General features: G+C 32.3%; 2 protein-coding genes across 2 annotated transcripts; one reads left to right on the forward strand and one right to left on the reverse strand.

Annotated features, from left to right (window-relative positions):
• Positions 1 to 175: 175 nt before the first annotated feature.
• Positions 176 to 8655, reverse strand: LOC145745655 (eosinophil peroxidase-like). The gene is made up of 20 exons (XM_082563791.1): positions 8513 to 8655; positions 8342 to 8436; positions 7978 to 8120; positions 7306 to 7437; positions 6685 to 6893; positions 6467 to 6621; positions 6145 to 6303; positions 5534 to 5624; positions 5372 to 5471; positions 5133 to 5297; positions 4658 to 4774; positions 4335 to 4483; positions 3887 to 3975; positions 3315 to 3493; positions 2788 to 2944; positions 2500 to 2656; positions 2177 to 2335; positions 1927 to 2084; positions 1756 to 1853; positions 176 to 532 (listed from the first exon to the last, which is right to left on the reverse strand). Exons 1-20 carry the CDS (start codon positions 8595 to 8597, stop codon positions 448 to 450), a joined length of 2682 nt encoding a protein of 893 aa, XP_082419917.1. The 5' UTR covers positions 8598 to 8655; the 3' UTR covers positions 176 to 447.
• A 2188-nt stretch (positions 8656 to 10843) lies between these two features.
• LOC145745247 (RING finger protein 24-like) lies at positions 10844 to 14941 on the forward strand. The gene is made up of 7 exons (XM_082563260.1): positions 10844 to 11110; positions 11674 to 11717; positions 11864 to 11988; positions 12893 to 12932; positions 13003 to 13053; positions 13777 to 13856; positions 14340 to 14941. The coding sequence occupies exons 2-7, from the start codon at positions 11715 to 11717 to the stop codon at positions 14521 to 14523; spliced, it is 483 nt and encodes a 160-aa protein (XP_082419386.1). The 5' UTR covers positions 10844 to 11110; positions 11674 to 11714; the 3' UTR covers positions 14524 to 14941.
• The last annotated feature ends 357 nt before the right edge of the window (positions 14942 to 15298 follow it).

Below are 15298 nucleotides of genomic sequence, written 5' to 3' on the forward strand. Positions count from 1 at the left end.
AGCTTGGTTTGTTTTGTTGGTTTTATTTAAAGTTTGTTTGAAAGAATGTTTTAAATATATTTTTGTTTGTTATTAGGCTTACATTGTTGTACAGGTTTAAAAGTTAATTTAAAAACCAGTTGTTTTATTGTGGCAGATATATTTGAAGATTAAGTCGCAAGAAATGTTGGTTTATTAGTTTAATGTATCAAGTGTATATAGTTTGTACTTTATTCAATAAAAATATTGCAAAAAACGATCTTAATTTTTATTGAAAAGTTCTTTTTGACCCTTCACGAATGTAAACAGTCGCTAGATGTCATTATTTAGCCTACAATTTTTTGATCTTTGAATAAAAACTAAAACAGAATATTGATAAAATGTTGTTATTATATTTGCCGCCATTTTTGACGGGATGCAAAAGTTAAATATTTACAAAAAGTTGCATAAAAGTGTTTTCAAAAAACTTTAATTCGGCGGTGAATTAACATAAGCCTTATTGTCCAGGTTGTATCGCCCATCACTTGAGTATTGATTTTTCTTGGATAGTTTTCTACAAAATAAAACATTTATTATTTAACTAAGTCTTCAAAAATGAAATATTTTATTTATTTTTGAAACTCGGAAAGAAAACACTCAAAATTTTGTATGCAAATTTTAAACCCAATTTTAGACTTAAAGGATCAATATTTTGGTTAAATCCAAGCATTGGGTTCCGGGTTGTTGAAAACTGGGTTGGACCCGAGCCAATAAAAATAAATTATTCGTCTAAAAATAATCAAAAACCAAATTTTGCCCCTAAAAGAAAAAATGCCTTTTCACGTGAAAAGAGCCTCGTTTTGCGCCATTGACTTTGTGTTTTTAGTTGTATTGTGATGTCACATAAGCACGTTGTCGTGTCATAAGCATAAATTTTGTACGAACAATCTTAAACGAATTTAAAATAACGGAATTCGAATTTGTTGATTTAATGCCAAGTGTCGGATGTTGCATTCACAACAATGAATATAGTGACGTCACAGAATCGCAAACAACGCTCCATTGTCGACGTAATAACACGAGACAATGCTATTAACTAAAACAACTATTTTTACAACAAAATAATCGAGAAATTGGCACATTTTTCATCCTTTTTATTAAAGTGGGATTCAACAACGAAGCCCTCTATTCTTTACGGTCAAGTTACGCTATTTGGGATGGTCCTACCGCTTGGCACGCTATCTTATAATATGTGGACATAGTTTATAAAACAGACAACATTTAAACCCATAATTTAAAAACATTTTTTGTAATATTTCTCTATTTAAAACAACCCTAAAATATTGGGTCCATTAACTTTCCGTGTGGTCAAATTTTGTTTTAGGTAAATACAAAAGACTTGAAGACCCTTAAAATTGTATTTACAACTTAAATACAACCACTTTATGTTTTTTTGGACTTTATTTTTTATATTCTTTATTTTATTTATTAAACAGTATGTATAATTTAAATATAAAGAAACGACTCAAAACCCCCTTAAATTATATTTAAATTTTTGTCTAGAATTTATTTGTTTAAAAATTTAAATTCCAAGTCAAATGCCAAGCTTTAAAATGAAGCTCAACAAGTTTATAAATTAAATATAAAACTGTTTTTTTTCAGAAAATTCTGGAATTTTGGTATTCAAATAAGCTGTAAAACTAAACAACTCTGGCATTTTTAAACTTTGGTATTTTCCCCTTTTTAATTTGTTTGTTAAATTTATAATCTTGACAAAATATTTAATTTTAAACTCACGATTTGCTGTAGAACAAGTAACCCAGTCCGACCAAAGCGATTAGAAGCAAAACTCCGAGAACAACTCCTAAGATAATGCTCGTTGTGACGTCACGATCCTGGGAAAATAACAAAAATGTAAACCCTTAAAAAAAATAAGACCCCCTCATTTCTTTTTAAATTTTAACTTACTGGGATCGGGGACCCTGGGGCCATGGTGGGGTCCATAGAGCATGTAACACCGTCACTATTCAGGGACTTTCCTTCGTAACACCCACACATAAAACTACCCACCGTATTCGTACACGTCTCTGCACACGATCCATTGTTGACGTCACATTCGTTTCGATCTGTGTTTATTTATGACGTCATTATTAGTTTTTAATTACTGTTAGTTACGTCATAGCTTCAACGTGACGTCACGAATAACGTAACAACTCACCCATGCATGTTGGAATGGAAGTGAACGTTCCATCTGCGGTGCACTCGACTCCATTGTTTCCGTTTATGACGTAACCTCGATAACAATCGTAATAGACGCGGTTGTCGCACAATCTCCAACCTCCGTTCGTGACACTAGGTGGCGTTCCACACGACCCAACTAAATATATGTGACGTTATTAGGTTTTCACTATGACATCATTGGATTTCTAATATGACATCATAGGGTTGCCAATATGACGTCATTAGATAAAAATTTAACATCTTCTCTTAAACTTAAAGTATTATAAAACATCTGATTAAGACGTAATAGTGACGTCATACCTGTTGTTGATTCCATCCAGGGCGAAAGATCAAACTCCGGAAGATCTGAGCATTGAACAAAACCTCCTCGGAGTGAGAAAACATCTTCCCTCAGAGTTGTAAGTCCAGAGTTGTCGCAGATCGCTCGCGAGAACTTCAAGGTCTCCAACGATGCTAACTGTGACGTCATTATAGTGTATAGTTACATTTGTGACGTCATTAACTCGAAGTTTACAAAATTTTTTAACCTTTACAATTTTACATCATTGTAACTGATATACTGAAATTTGATTGTGACGTCATACTTACTTGTTGTAACGTAAACACACCAGGATTGCCATAGTAGAATCGATCCCCGTCCCTCAGAAGTTGAAACTGTTTTGCGATTAAACATCGAAATGTTGGACCAAGTCTCGAGTCTTCTTCTAAATCCTCGACCAACCCAGCTAACCATATGTCCATGTTTCTGTGAAAAGAAATGCAAGTGGGGTAAATACTGGGGCCAAAAGGTACAAAACTAAGATTATAGAATGAAAAATGGGACTAAAGGGTAAAAACTGGGGCCCTAAGGGGTAAAAAACTAAGACCATAATGCGAAAAACTGGGGCCGATGGGTAAACAACTGAGGCCATAGGGTAAAAAACTGGAGTCATAGGGTAACAAACTAGGGTCATAGGGTAACAAACTAGGGTCATAGGGTAACAAACTAGGGTCATAGGGTAACAAACTAGGGTCATAGACTTTTTAAACCCTTTAAAATGGGTAATGTTTAAACTCTTTATTAAACAAAATCTTGGGGTACATAAAAACAGATTTAAAATAAGGATTCCACTCACCCTGGATGTCCATAAATCATTTCAAGTTTCTCCAGCACGGTCTGGTTGGAAATTATTGTCGACAACTCACTAAAGTTTTGCACCGCGTTGTACCCACAATGCACCCTCCATTCGTTGTACAAGGGCAGGGCATGATCCCGACCACGCTGGAGGTTCAAGGAGGCAAGATCCAGGGCTACCTGTGGGTTATACGGGAAAAATTACAAAATATTTTTTAATAGGAGATTATGTTAGCCTAGTTCAATAGTGTTGTATACTGGGTATGGCATCGTATTGCGATCCCAAAGGTTTCGGGTTCGACCCCCACCAAAGCTACACTATTTGCCCTTAAGCCTGGTGTTTACAGATAGCTTAAACACGTCACAACAGCACACTCTATTCCATTTAAAAATATAAAACCCTATCACTTTAAGGCGATATGGAAAAATATTAAATTTTCTTTTTGGGGTTTTACTTAAAAATGCTCTAATTTAACTTGCTTCGTAATAATCATCATTGTTACGTCATCAACAAACATTTTAATTAGATATTACCTCTTAACCTAATACTTAGTTTAACTATAAGTTATTGACCTTGTTCTGAAGTTCAAACAACTTCTCCCTCAGCTCATCGTGCATAATCTGATAAGATTTGATCAACTTTGCTGGTTTGCCGATCAAACCTGCAAGGAAAACAAATTAAAAACATTAAAAACCGGCAGCGTAGTGTAATGGTAAGAACACTTGCTACACCACACATTAGGTCGTGGGTTCAATCTCCAATGATCTCATGCTGTAGCGCCCTTGAGTAAGGCGCTATAAACGGGTTGAACTCCTGCTGAGTCATTACTTAATCAGCAGCATAATTAGCGGGCAATTATAGTCTATAATATCCCAAACTGCCACAGGCATCTCGAGACTGGGTCTGAGTAACTTATGTTACTCTATGTTTAAGTCGCACATTCGACTTTCTCACATCGAGGATAAAAATAAAAAATTTAACACTTATTTTGTGATTTAACTAGAGTACAACTCTTTCTACCTCTTAGAGGAAGATCAAGTCCTCCTTGTCGGATGATCCTCCACGGGGAGAAGAACGCGTCATGGAGGAGGATGTTTCTGTACGTTTCATCTTCCTCGTAATCCGCGTTCAACCTCCGGAAGAAAGGAGCGATCGTCGTGTGTCCGAATCTGGAGGAAAATAATTTTAAAGTTTTAAAAGTTGTTTATTTTTAAAACAACTAAACATTTTTAATTAATTAAATGAAATATAAAAAAACAAGATTTTTGACGTCACTTTTCGCTGATTGACATAGTAATTTATAAAAAATATCTCGCACTACGTCATAATGGCGTAAACAATACCTGAACGCAGCAGTAGCGAAAACGTTTGAGATGGTTGGGTTTGAATCTATCTTGTACCCAGTGTAGTTACCCATTTGGGTCATCCCCATTGGACCCACGATCTTGGGGACATATTCCCTAAAAAAATGAATTTTGTTAAATTTAATCTTGGTTTAAATTTAAAGTTAACGAGTTCAAATCCAACTTGTTCTTGTAAAAACAAAGCTTTAAGTTCTCTGGCCAAGCTTTTAATGGATTTACCGTCTTTCTTAAACAAATAACACTTTTCGATAAAGTCTATTATGACGTCATATACATCTTGTGACGTCGATTTTAATCTCTCACTAGAATTTTTGATCGTTGTTAATCGTACACCGTTCAACGAGTTTTTGTATTATGACGTCATAGACTTACAGCGTTCAACAAGTTTTTGTATTATGACGTCATAGACCTACAGCGTTCAACGAGTTTTTGTATTATGACGTCATAGACTTACTTGTAGTTAACGATCTGATGATACGCTCCGACGATCTTCCTGGCTTCCTGGTAAATGGTTTCCCCGGTCCAATGCGGATTCATGGATTTCAACATCAGCGCGATCCGGTTGTGCTCCCTGACCCATATTGTGTGGATCGCGGATAATGTTAAATGTTCGCTTACTCTGTATAAAAGATATCATAAAAAGAAATTACGTCATAGCCGAAACTGACGTCATAGTTATTGATTATGACGTACCTTCCATCTCCAGCCAGGAAGCAAGGAATCGGATTCCCGGTTTCACGCGGATCTTGGACACACGGATTATTCGGATTAAACGGAAGATACGCTCGGGTGCCTAAATGTCACGTGGTAAGTTAGTCACGTGCCATGTGGTTGTTAGTCACGTGGTTGACTTACCGTCCATGTATTGATCGTTGATGCGCATCATTCCATTTTCGTTTGTGACATCACGAAGGTTCATCGCGAGCATGTCAGAACTTCCGTAAACCTGAGAAAAATATTTAATAAAATATAAATTTTAAAATAATTTGAATATTTCATTAACCTATGACGTCATCTTTTATTCGGGGGTGTCACAATCCCGTGACGTCAATTAGTCCGGGATTTATTTATTTTCATACAGTTTTTAATTTAATTTATTTTTTATTACGCCACAGCCTAAGTAAAATTTTATTTCAAGGTTATTGCGCAAGTTGAAGGTCAAAAGTTGATTTATTTGTAATTTGATCGTTTTAAACGAACTCGTGCGTGAAAACTTCATTCAATCAGGATTTAACAAAAATAAATTATCTCAAAACATTTCAAATCTTTTGTTCGTTTGTTTAAAATTGACGTCATAAGGTTGCAATAAAGGTTTATTGTGACAACCATATCGTTGCTTTACAATTACGATAGCAACACCATTTATACACTTACCATAGCAACTATATTTATATTATTACCATAGCAACCATATTTGTACAATTACCATAGCAACCCTATTCGTAAAGATCACCATGGCAACCTACCGTGCTTGCGTCTACATATGACGTCACCGCGTTGATTTGTTCCCGACTCGATAGAACGTTGAAAAGTGATGACGTATCTCCTGATCCACAAACCGCGGCGGAGCGGAAGAACGGAAGACATCTCGTTTCCTCCGAGATCTTTGAGTCACCGTCGGGAAGCTACACATTATGACGTCATTATTAAAAATCATGTGACGTCATAAACAAGAAATATTACTTCGTAACAAAAGTTTTTTTTAAATATTTCTCGATTTATTTGGTTTTAGTTATACGCCATATTGACGTCATATCCTACTTATCACGTCACAAAATGACGTCATACCTGAATGGGGAAGCATGGAGGTTCGTTCATGCAAGTTTGAGCGCAATCTGTGAGACCTTGAAAGGTCGAGGTACTTAAACTTTGGGGGGTGAAGTCAAGGTCATGGTCGATGTATTGACCCCATACAACTATCATGTGCGAGAATTCGTCGTCATCTACGTCACAATAATTGAAGTTTTGATTAAAATTAAATGTTGGATTATTATGTCATAACTTACCTGTGACGTCAGTATTTGTCGTGCTGATGATCTCATTTGACACGTGACGTACAAGGGGTAAGGGGTGCCCGTTATATTCCCGTCCTCTTGTCCAACCCAGGGGGGTGCTAAAGTCGTTTTCATAGATGGGGCTTACCCATCGAGCTAGGGGGTTGTTCGAGGCCCCCCAGTAAACATGCTCAAGATTGTTGCACTCTCCAGTAATCGTCCTGTGGGTAAAAAGTGGGTAAGGGTAATTAATGATATTAAAGTGGGGCCGGTAATGTGGTATATTGGTCACAACATGACGAGCCAAAGAGTTTCGGGTTCGATCCACACCAATGCCACATTATTTGTTCTTAAACCTGGCGTTTACAGATAGCATAAACACGTCACAACAAATACGTCACAAGCTTAACTTAAACACATCACAACTTTTTTAAATAAAATATAAAACCTATTTCTTTAAAGTAATACTAAAAAAATTAGAATTGGAAAAATATAAAACAAATCATGAGAATATAAATTATTTAAACGAGGAATACCACGTGTTAGTTATATATATCATGATTAAAATATTAATAAGATTAAACTCTGTCATAAGCTTTAAGGATTTAAAATGGAAATTATTCGATGGTTCACCTGTATTTGTTAGCGATACAACCATCGGGGCATACCGGGATTCTCCGCTCGGCTAAACAACCCGAAAATCCCGCCAAAGCTTTCAAAGTTTCCGGGCTCAAGACATCGGTCACATTCGTTCGTCGCTTCAGCCTTAATTAAAAAAAACTTAAAAATTCGCCAAAAAAATGACAAAATTTATTTAAAAAAATATTTATTATATTTTTTTTAATTTGTATTTAAATTTAACTATATACTGTGTTAGGAAACTAAAGTTTATTTTTAAGACGTATGATTTTGATGCCTGTAATTTTCGACCAAACGTTTATCTGAACAAAGAGTTTATAAGCACAAAGTGTTAACACTTGTTCTCATTTGACTTCCTTTCAAAAAAGTAGACAAATATTCAAATTATGGGTTGTTGGGTTCGGTTCCATCTGCTAAGGGTTTTGAATTGATGAATTCTCATAGAATGTCGTAACCCACCCTCGAACACCTTAATTTTAACCCCCCAAAACCCCCCTTTTACCCTCTTACCCACCTGGGGTGTTTTTTTGCGTATTTATCCTTCACCCTTATTTTAACCCCCCAAGCCCCCCTTTTACCCTTCAACCCACCTGGGATGTTTTTCGCGTATTTATCTTCTACCCTTATTTTGACCCTCCAAAACCCCCTTTTTACCCTCCCACCCACCTGGGGTGTTTCTTTGCGTATTTATCCTGCACCAGATTGAGTGAAAGTTCGAACAAATCCCCCGCTCTCGCCATTCTAGAACTCTCCTCACTCGGAGGTCGTTTAAAGAACTGGAACAATTGCATCGGGTGATCCCACACGTCCTACGTCATAATCACAAGATGTTTAAATCTTTGTTACGTCATATTAACAAGATTGTGAGGTTTAAGCATTTGTGATGTCATAATGACAAGTTTGTGACGTCATTTACTTTACAAATATGCGATAAACATAAATAGTGGTGACGTCATTAAAGTTAAAATCACGTGATGAACATAAATAGTTGTGACGTAATGCTTTTAACAGTGTTTCCAAATCAACTTACATCGCAACCCCATCTCTTCTCAGTTTTCTTAATCGCTCGATTCACTTTCTTCAGTGCTTCCTGCATTGAACTTTGCACAAATTCCTCGCCATTTTCTACAAAACGCAACCATTTAGTTTTTGTGACCTCATTAAAGTTAAAGTGACTTTATTTAATGACGTCATTACTTACCTAGTTGGAGAAATTCTTCGAGAGTTTGGGTTTGAAATTCTGGCAAAAACAAAAAAATCAAAAACAAACAAAAAACTTTTTTCATTTTCTAATTTTTTCTGACTAAACTAAAAACAGAATCTAAAAATAATTCGGTTCAGTTTTGTATCTGTTTATATGTTTAGTTAATTTTGATAAATTTTATTACTGATAATTTATTGGATAGCAGATGAGGTCTGGGCAACATCAATAAAAATTAATTTCATCGTTTTTTTTCGATTTAAATTTAAATTTACTTTGTTCTTCGACTTTAACTTTTTTTCGTCTATATTTTAAAACTATTTTTAACCCATGTTTAAGTATTTATTTTTCACTTTTTCGTTATTCTATTTTTACCTAATATTTAAATTTGTTAAGCTGCGTTAGAATTTAAATTTGTAGATGACACAGTCTTAGTTTAATTCCTTTTATCTTTTGTTAAAAAAGGGAACTTCTTGTAATTTTATATCTCGACGGTTCTTTTTACTAAAATCTTTTTTAACTTTTAACCAAATTTGAAGTTTTTGTTTCTAAACAACTTTTTGTTTTATATTTGTTCGACAAAACCAACAAATTATCGATCAAAAATAAAAACTCCTTACCCTAAACCAACAACTTAAAAGTGCTATTTCCGTAAATATTTCGCGTGTTATACCTTTTGACATCATAAATAACGATTATGACGTCATATTTAATATATTTAGCGGCCAAGGTTGGGCCGCGGTTGACTGATTTTAATTAGCCACGTGAAAAGTTATTGGAAATTTGAGTTAAAAATAATCTTTAAATTGTGATATTCTCAACTAATATGATCTAGTTAAAATCGCCAACTGTGAAATTAGGCTCTGCTTTTTATAATGGCACTCCCCTATTCTCCTTGTTTTTCCCTTTCCCCCTTAACTGGGGTTTTACGCACAAAACAACCCTTATAAGGTCATGTTTACGGTCCAGGGGCAAAACTTATTTTTCGAGTATGTAAATTTTGAACTTGATTTTGGGTTTGACTCTGTTATTTTCAAATAAGCTTTTTAAGCTGTTTTTGTGCGAACTGCAAAATAATATTTTCTTAAAAAGTGGCAACGTTTTTATTTTTTGTTTTTTCGCGACACAAAATTTAAAAAATGCGAATTTAAGAAACTTTTGCAATTTATCGAATTATTTACGTTTTAGGCAGACGCACAACAATATTTTTTATGACGTCATAAAGTTAACCTTATTATTTAAACAATGCCGATACCGATTTAATTTGCGCAAATTTTTTAGGTTAACAAAAGATTATTTTTCTCATTCTAATTCAGATTTAACTTTAAGACTATTTTTCGTAAAATTAAATTTTAAAATTTAGATTCCTCTTTTTATATTTTCTGTCCAAAAAAATTAGAAAAAGGTTCGCGTCACGTGATCATAGGCGAATTAAAAGCTAACAATGGCTTCGATATAAAATTGTTGTTAACTAGGAAGTTCTTGAATAAAATCAAATTATGTATAAATCTAATTTACTTTTCAACTTTGTTATATTAAAATTAAGTTTAAAAATAATTTTTAGAAAATAAATTTCCTTTTTAATAATTTTTTAATATTAATAATTTTTTTTTTACTGTTCTTTAACGCCCACTAGCGACTGTTCCACTAAGTTTTGGGTCTTCAAAAAATATTTAAATTGAAAAAAATTACAAACTATATTTTTATGTCAATAAATAGCGCAGAAACGTTTATTAAAGCGACAATTTTTGTGACAATTTAAAATAGTCGGATATCGGAAAAAAAATAACCCAAAAATCACTGATTGTGGTGCGCAATATGTTGTGACCATATTACGATAAGCATTTTTTAATTAGTAACCTTTTAAATGCGTTAGTTCTAGTAATTTAATCTGCTTTTGGTAAAGTTTATTTTATATTAAAAAAACGTCGTAATGGAAAAAAGTTTTTTTTTTAATTTTTGAATGAGCCCTGTGATGGTATTGACCATTTTAATGTTTGTTGAATCTAAAACTGGTGGCCCAATATTTAAGGGCATTCGTCTTTAAAAGCAATGGGAATCGAACCCAGGACCTTTTATATAGCAGTCTAGTGTTATATTCACGAGAATATGCTTCTGTTTTTTAGTTTTTAAATCATTTTTAAATGGACAATAAAAGTATACAAATGTTCTATTTTAGAATAACGTTTTTTTAAATTGTATTAGATTAAGTTTTTTTAGTGTATGTTATTTTTAGAAATATCCTTTTTTAAAAGTCCTCGATTTTTATTACGGAAAATTACCACAGAGTGTTTTTGTTTAAGTTTATACGCTCGGCTGCACAGAGAAATGGTAAACAAGTCAGCTGGTCGAACAAAGTTTTCAACAAAAAAAATAATTAAAATACTTTGCGTCCGGTGCGAATTGCTGCAATCGGTGAGCTACCTTGAAGTTCGTTTTAGGGAATTATTTGAGTTCAATTAGTTGATATTTGTTAGTTAGAGTTAGTTGTTAGTTGTTAGGACAACGTTTTTAGTTAAACAGTTATTCTAAAGTCAAAAAACTCAAAAAAATTGGATTTTTCACTGACTGGATTGGATTTAAAACAACTAAAAACAGGTATTTTTAACTATTTTTATACATTAGTGTTTATATTTTATTAAGTTCTTAAGATTAAAGTACAAAATTAGGTTTTTATTTATAGTTTAAATTATTGTTTAATATTTTTAATTATAAAAACTAATCAGCAGCTCAACTATCGAGCAATTATAATCTATAATATTTTAAACTGTTAAAGTCAACTTGAGACTTGGTCAGGATAACAAATGTTACTCTATGTTTAAGACATAAAGTCAGTTTTTAACAACTATACATCAAGTTTAATTAATAGATAAAATTATACAATATTTATACAAAATAAAATAACTTACAATATTTGTTTAACATTTACTTATATCTGTTAATTCAGTTACATAAAGAAATTTAAATTTGATTGTTGTTTAAAAAATATATTTTCAATGTTTTTATGTTTGTTTTTATATGATTTGTCGTCCCTGTTCTACATTATTTTGTTTAACATCATTTAAAATAATTGGCCCAACACCAACCAGACTATTGCTCTTAAGTCAACATCAACGTTTATTTATTCAACAATTTTGTCTTAAATATTGTTTTGTTTGTAGAGCGAACATTTAATGTGAAGGTTTTTCAAGACTTCTTTATAATGGTAAGAAATAAAATAAAGTTTTTTTATTTTATCTAATAACAAATTTGTACTGTTACATTTATATTACTTAGTATTTCATCCCAAATGTCAATAAAACTATTATCGGTTAATTATTGACACACCACAAATGGCATGTTTATTTTCAGGAGTCAGACAACAAGAACCCTGGTGATCAAAACATGGATGTTCCGTTCAAAATGGCCTTACCCATGGTTGCCGTGGGGACGTTTATTCTTGCTCTTAGTTTTGCCTTTTGTTGTTATTTAGCCAGGTGAGTGGAAAAGTTGTTTTTTTATTTTTTTGACATTATTTTTGTTTTTAAAGAATAATTTGAATTATTTTTAGTTAGTTTTGTTTGTTACCAATTTAAATGAAAGTTTAAATGAAAGTTAAATAAAACAGCAAAAAATTGTTTTTAAACAAATTGCAAATACTTAAAATTTTATGTTTTTTATAACTTTGAACAGTAAACAAGTTTATCATTGCTCTTTTATTACTCATAAGTATATTGAAATATTAATAAACAAAATTAATATCAAACCAAAAACTTAATTTAAACCAAGAATCAAAATTGCCCTCAGGCTTCATTTAAAGTCAAACAGTTTGTTTTGTTATCAGGTTTCAACTATGTTGAACTAATATAATGAAGCCCTAAATTTAGTTTAAATGGATTCTTTTTAACAATTAACAATACGAGTTATTTCGAACTCTATTTTTAGACAAATAGTTTATATAAGTTACATTTAAAGACACAACTTTTTACATGTAACACAGCTAACATATATTGTTAAATAATATTACGTTTAAAAACAGGTTTATTTATAACTAATGTTTTGAAAACCATGTTTAAAAGTAAAACTTGTTTCAAAATAACAGTTTCTAAATATAATATTCATGTAAGGTTTCATGTTTCTGGTGCTTTCCATTCTTTGAAACCTTTTCCAATATTTGAAATTAGGTTTTATTGAAAATTGGAATTCACCTAAATTCTTATCCCACTCTCCCTCAAGACAATGTTCATTGAACTTAGAATCAGAGTTTTTGTTTGTTTTGGTCCTACTTTTATTGTTATGTGTATGTTAAATGTTATTTATCGTGTTCCGGTATATTTAAAACAATGGAAGTTTGTGTGTTCCTATTATGACATCACTTTTATATTCTTTTCTCTTGTTTAGATTAAGAAAGAATCGAACCAAAGCGAGTGGTTTTAAAAAGGTGACAAATTGTTGACATATCCTCCTAATTAATTTCCTTAATTAGTTTTTAATTAATTGTTTATATTTAGGTGAAATTGAACAAAAACAAGGAAAATCCGCTACAAGACACCAAAAATGAGGTTAAATTAAATTAAATATTTTGATTTAAATAATATAAGTTTAAAAACTTGTTTTTATTTGAATCCTAATTAAGCTCATTAAAATTGATTTTTAAAAATTTTTGTGATTATACAATAGCTGTAAGAAACGTTTAATAATTTGATTGGCATTTTATTACTATCTATTAGTTTTAATTTATCCTCAATGTGGGAAAGTAGACAACCTAAACACAAAGTGACATTTGTTACCCTGACCCTGTCTGTAGTTGACTTTAGGATATTATTAGTTATATTTGCTTGATAATTTTTGTGCTGATTAAGTGTCAACTCAGCAGGAGTTATACTGTTTAAAGTGCACCTACTGGAGTAAAAGCGTTGCTACTACCACCAGCGTGGTGTAGTGGTAAGAACACTGGCTACACCACACATGAGGTCGTGGGTTCAATTCCAACTTCTCTCATGCTGGAGAGCCCTTGAGTTAGGCGCTATAATCGGTACAAACTTCTGCTGAGCCAGCACTTATTCAGCAGCTTAATTATCAGGCAATTATAATCTATAATACACCAAACTGCCAAAAGCAACTCGAGACTGGGTCGGGGTAACTGATGTTACTCTATGTTTAGGTCGCGCATTCGACCTTTCCACATCGAGGATAAAGATACTTACAAAAAAAAAACTACTACACCACGCTGCCAGTAATACTTTTATTGACTTTTTTTTTAATAATTTAAATATTTGTTTCAGACTTGTCCGGTGTGTTTGGATGATTTTAAGAACAAGGAAGTTGTTGCAATTTGTCCCTGCAGTCACGTTTTCCATAAAAAGTAAGTTCAAACTTACAACAATTTAAATTTGCAGCATTTTTAATACAAATTTTTTGTAAAAAAGTTAAAAAAAAAAACAATTTTTTTGTGAAAAAAAAGTTAAAAAAAAAATCACAATTTAAAATTGTCTAGTTTAGATTTAAATATAATTATAATAGTTGATGGCAGGAAATGATGAATTAACTTTTTGTCTGGCATTTAACGAACAAAACATTTTAACAAACATGTAATTAATGTAATTACTCATTCGGTTGAATGACAAATTGAAATATTGTTACGAATATTTTTAATATTTAATTTGTTGATTGAGTTTATGAATATTTCATGATAATATTTAAATTGTTTAAATTGTATTGTAATTAACATTTTATTATCAACTAGGCATTGTTAATTTTTAATAAATGTATTTTTATTAAACAGTAAATTAGATAAAAAACTCGTTAAAATTAACAATTTTAATTCTAATTAATTTTTATATTCCAGATGTCTTTGTAAATGGTTGGAACTACGTCCCACCTGTCCCATGTGTATGTCCCTCATTTCTTCCCATTATCATCCCTCAGGTCACCACGGTAACCACAGAAATTATCACCCTGGGACTTCCCGAAGCTTTGCCCCTTCCCCTGCTGCCGGAACCCCCCCAGGGTTATTCCCCGCTCATGTTTAAACCCTTCTAGACAATTCGGGCGTTTACTTCTATGTTTGTGATGTCACAATCAGCCTTTGCTTCCCATTATTTCAACATCGCTGTGTCTCAATTACTCGCTCGTTTTTGACGTCATAAAACAGGTTTAAATGACATGAGATTACTATGACGTCATAATATGTCGTTCGATAAATAATTTCTTGTACTTTAAGTATTCTAGAAATGTTTAATTGTCAAATTCAAAATTCGACTTTGATGCTGCCTAGATAATCATCAAATTATGACGTCATAATCGGTACATTGTTGCACCTTGTTACACACGTTCCATTATACTCCTGTTTGTCACTGTACTTTCTTCTTTTTTTATCTTTTCTGTACCTTTTATTGCGGCAGTATTTACTTTAACGAAGCGGTGAAATACAACTCGTAAAATTTGGGATTTTTATTTAAACTAAAAAGGTTTGAAACCAGTTAAAATTATAGCAAAAATTGGACAGTTTGCGGATATTACTCTCCGCGAGATGGCAGCAAAGAACTGAGTCTAACTTTAAAATTTTTAAAGTAAAACTTGTGTTTTAAAAATAAATCGATAGTTTAGATTTCGTTAATGGTTAAATTTACATTAAAATTTGTTTTTGTAATGTTTTTTTAATAATAATTAAAAAACATATAGATATATCGATAAAAGAAATTCGGCAACACTGTGGTTTATTGGACAACACTGGAATTTTTTGTTTTTAATTTTCTTCCACGTGAAAAGTAAACGCGATGAACTGGTTTAATAAAATACTAGTTT

The sequence above is a fragment of the Corella eumyota genome, chromosome 3, assembly GCF_963082875.1.
Source record: "Corella eumyota chromosome 3, kaCorEumy4.1, whole genome shotgun sequence".
Classification (NCBI taxonomy): Eukaryota; Metazoa; Chordata; class Ascidiacea; order Phlebobranchia; family Corellidae; genus Corella; species Corella eumyota.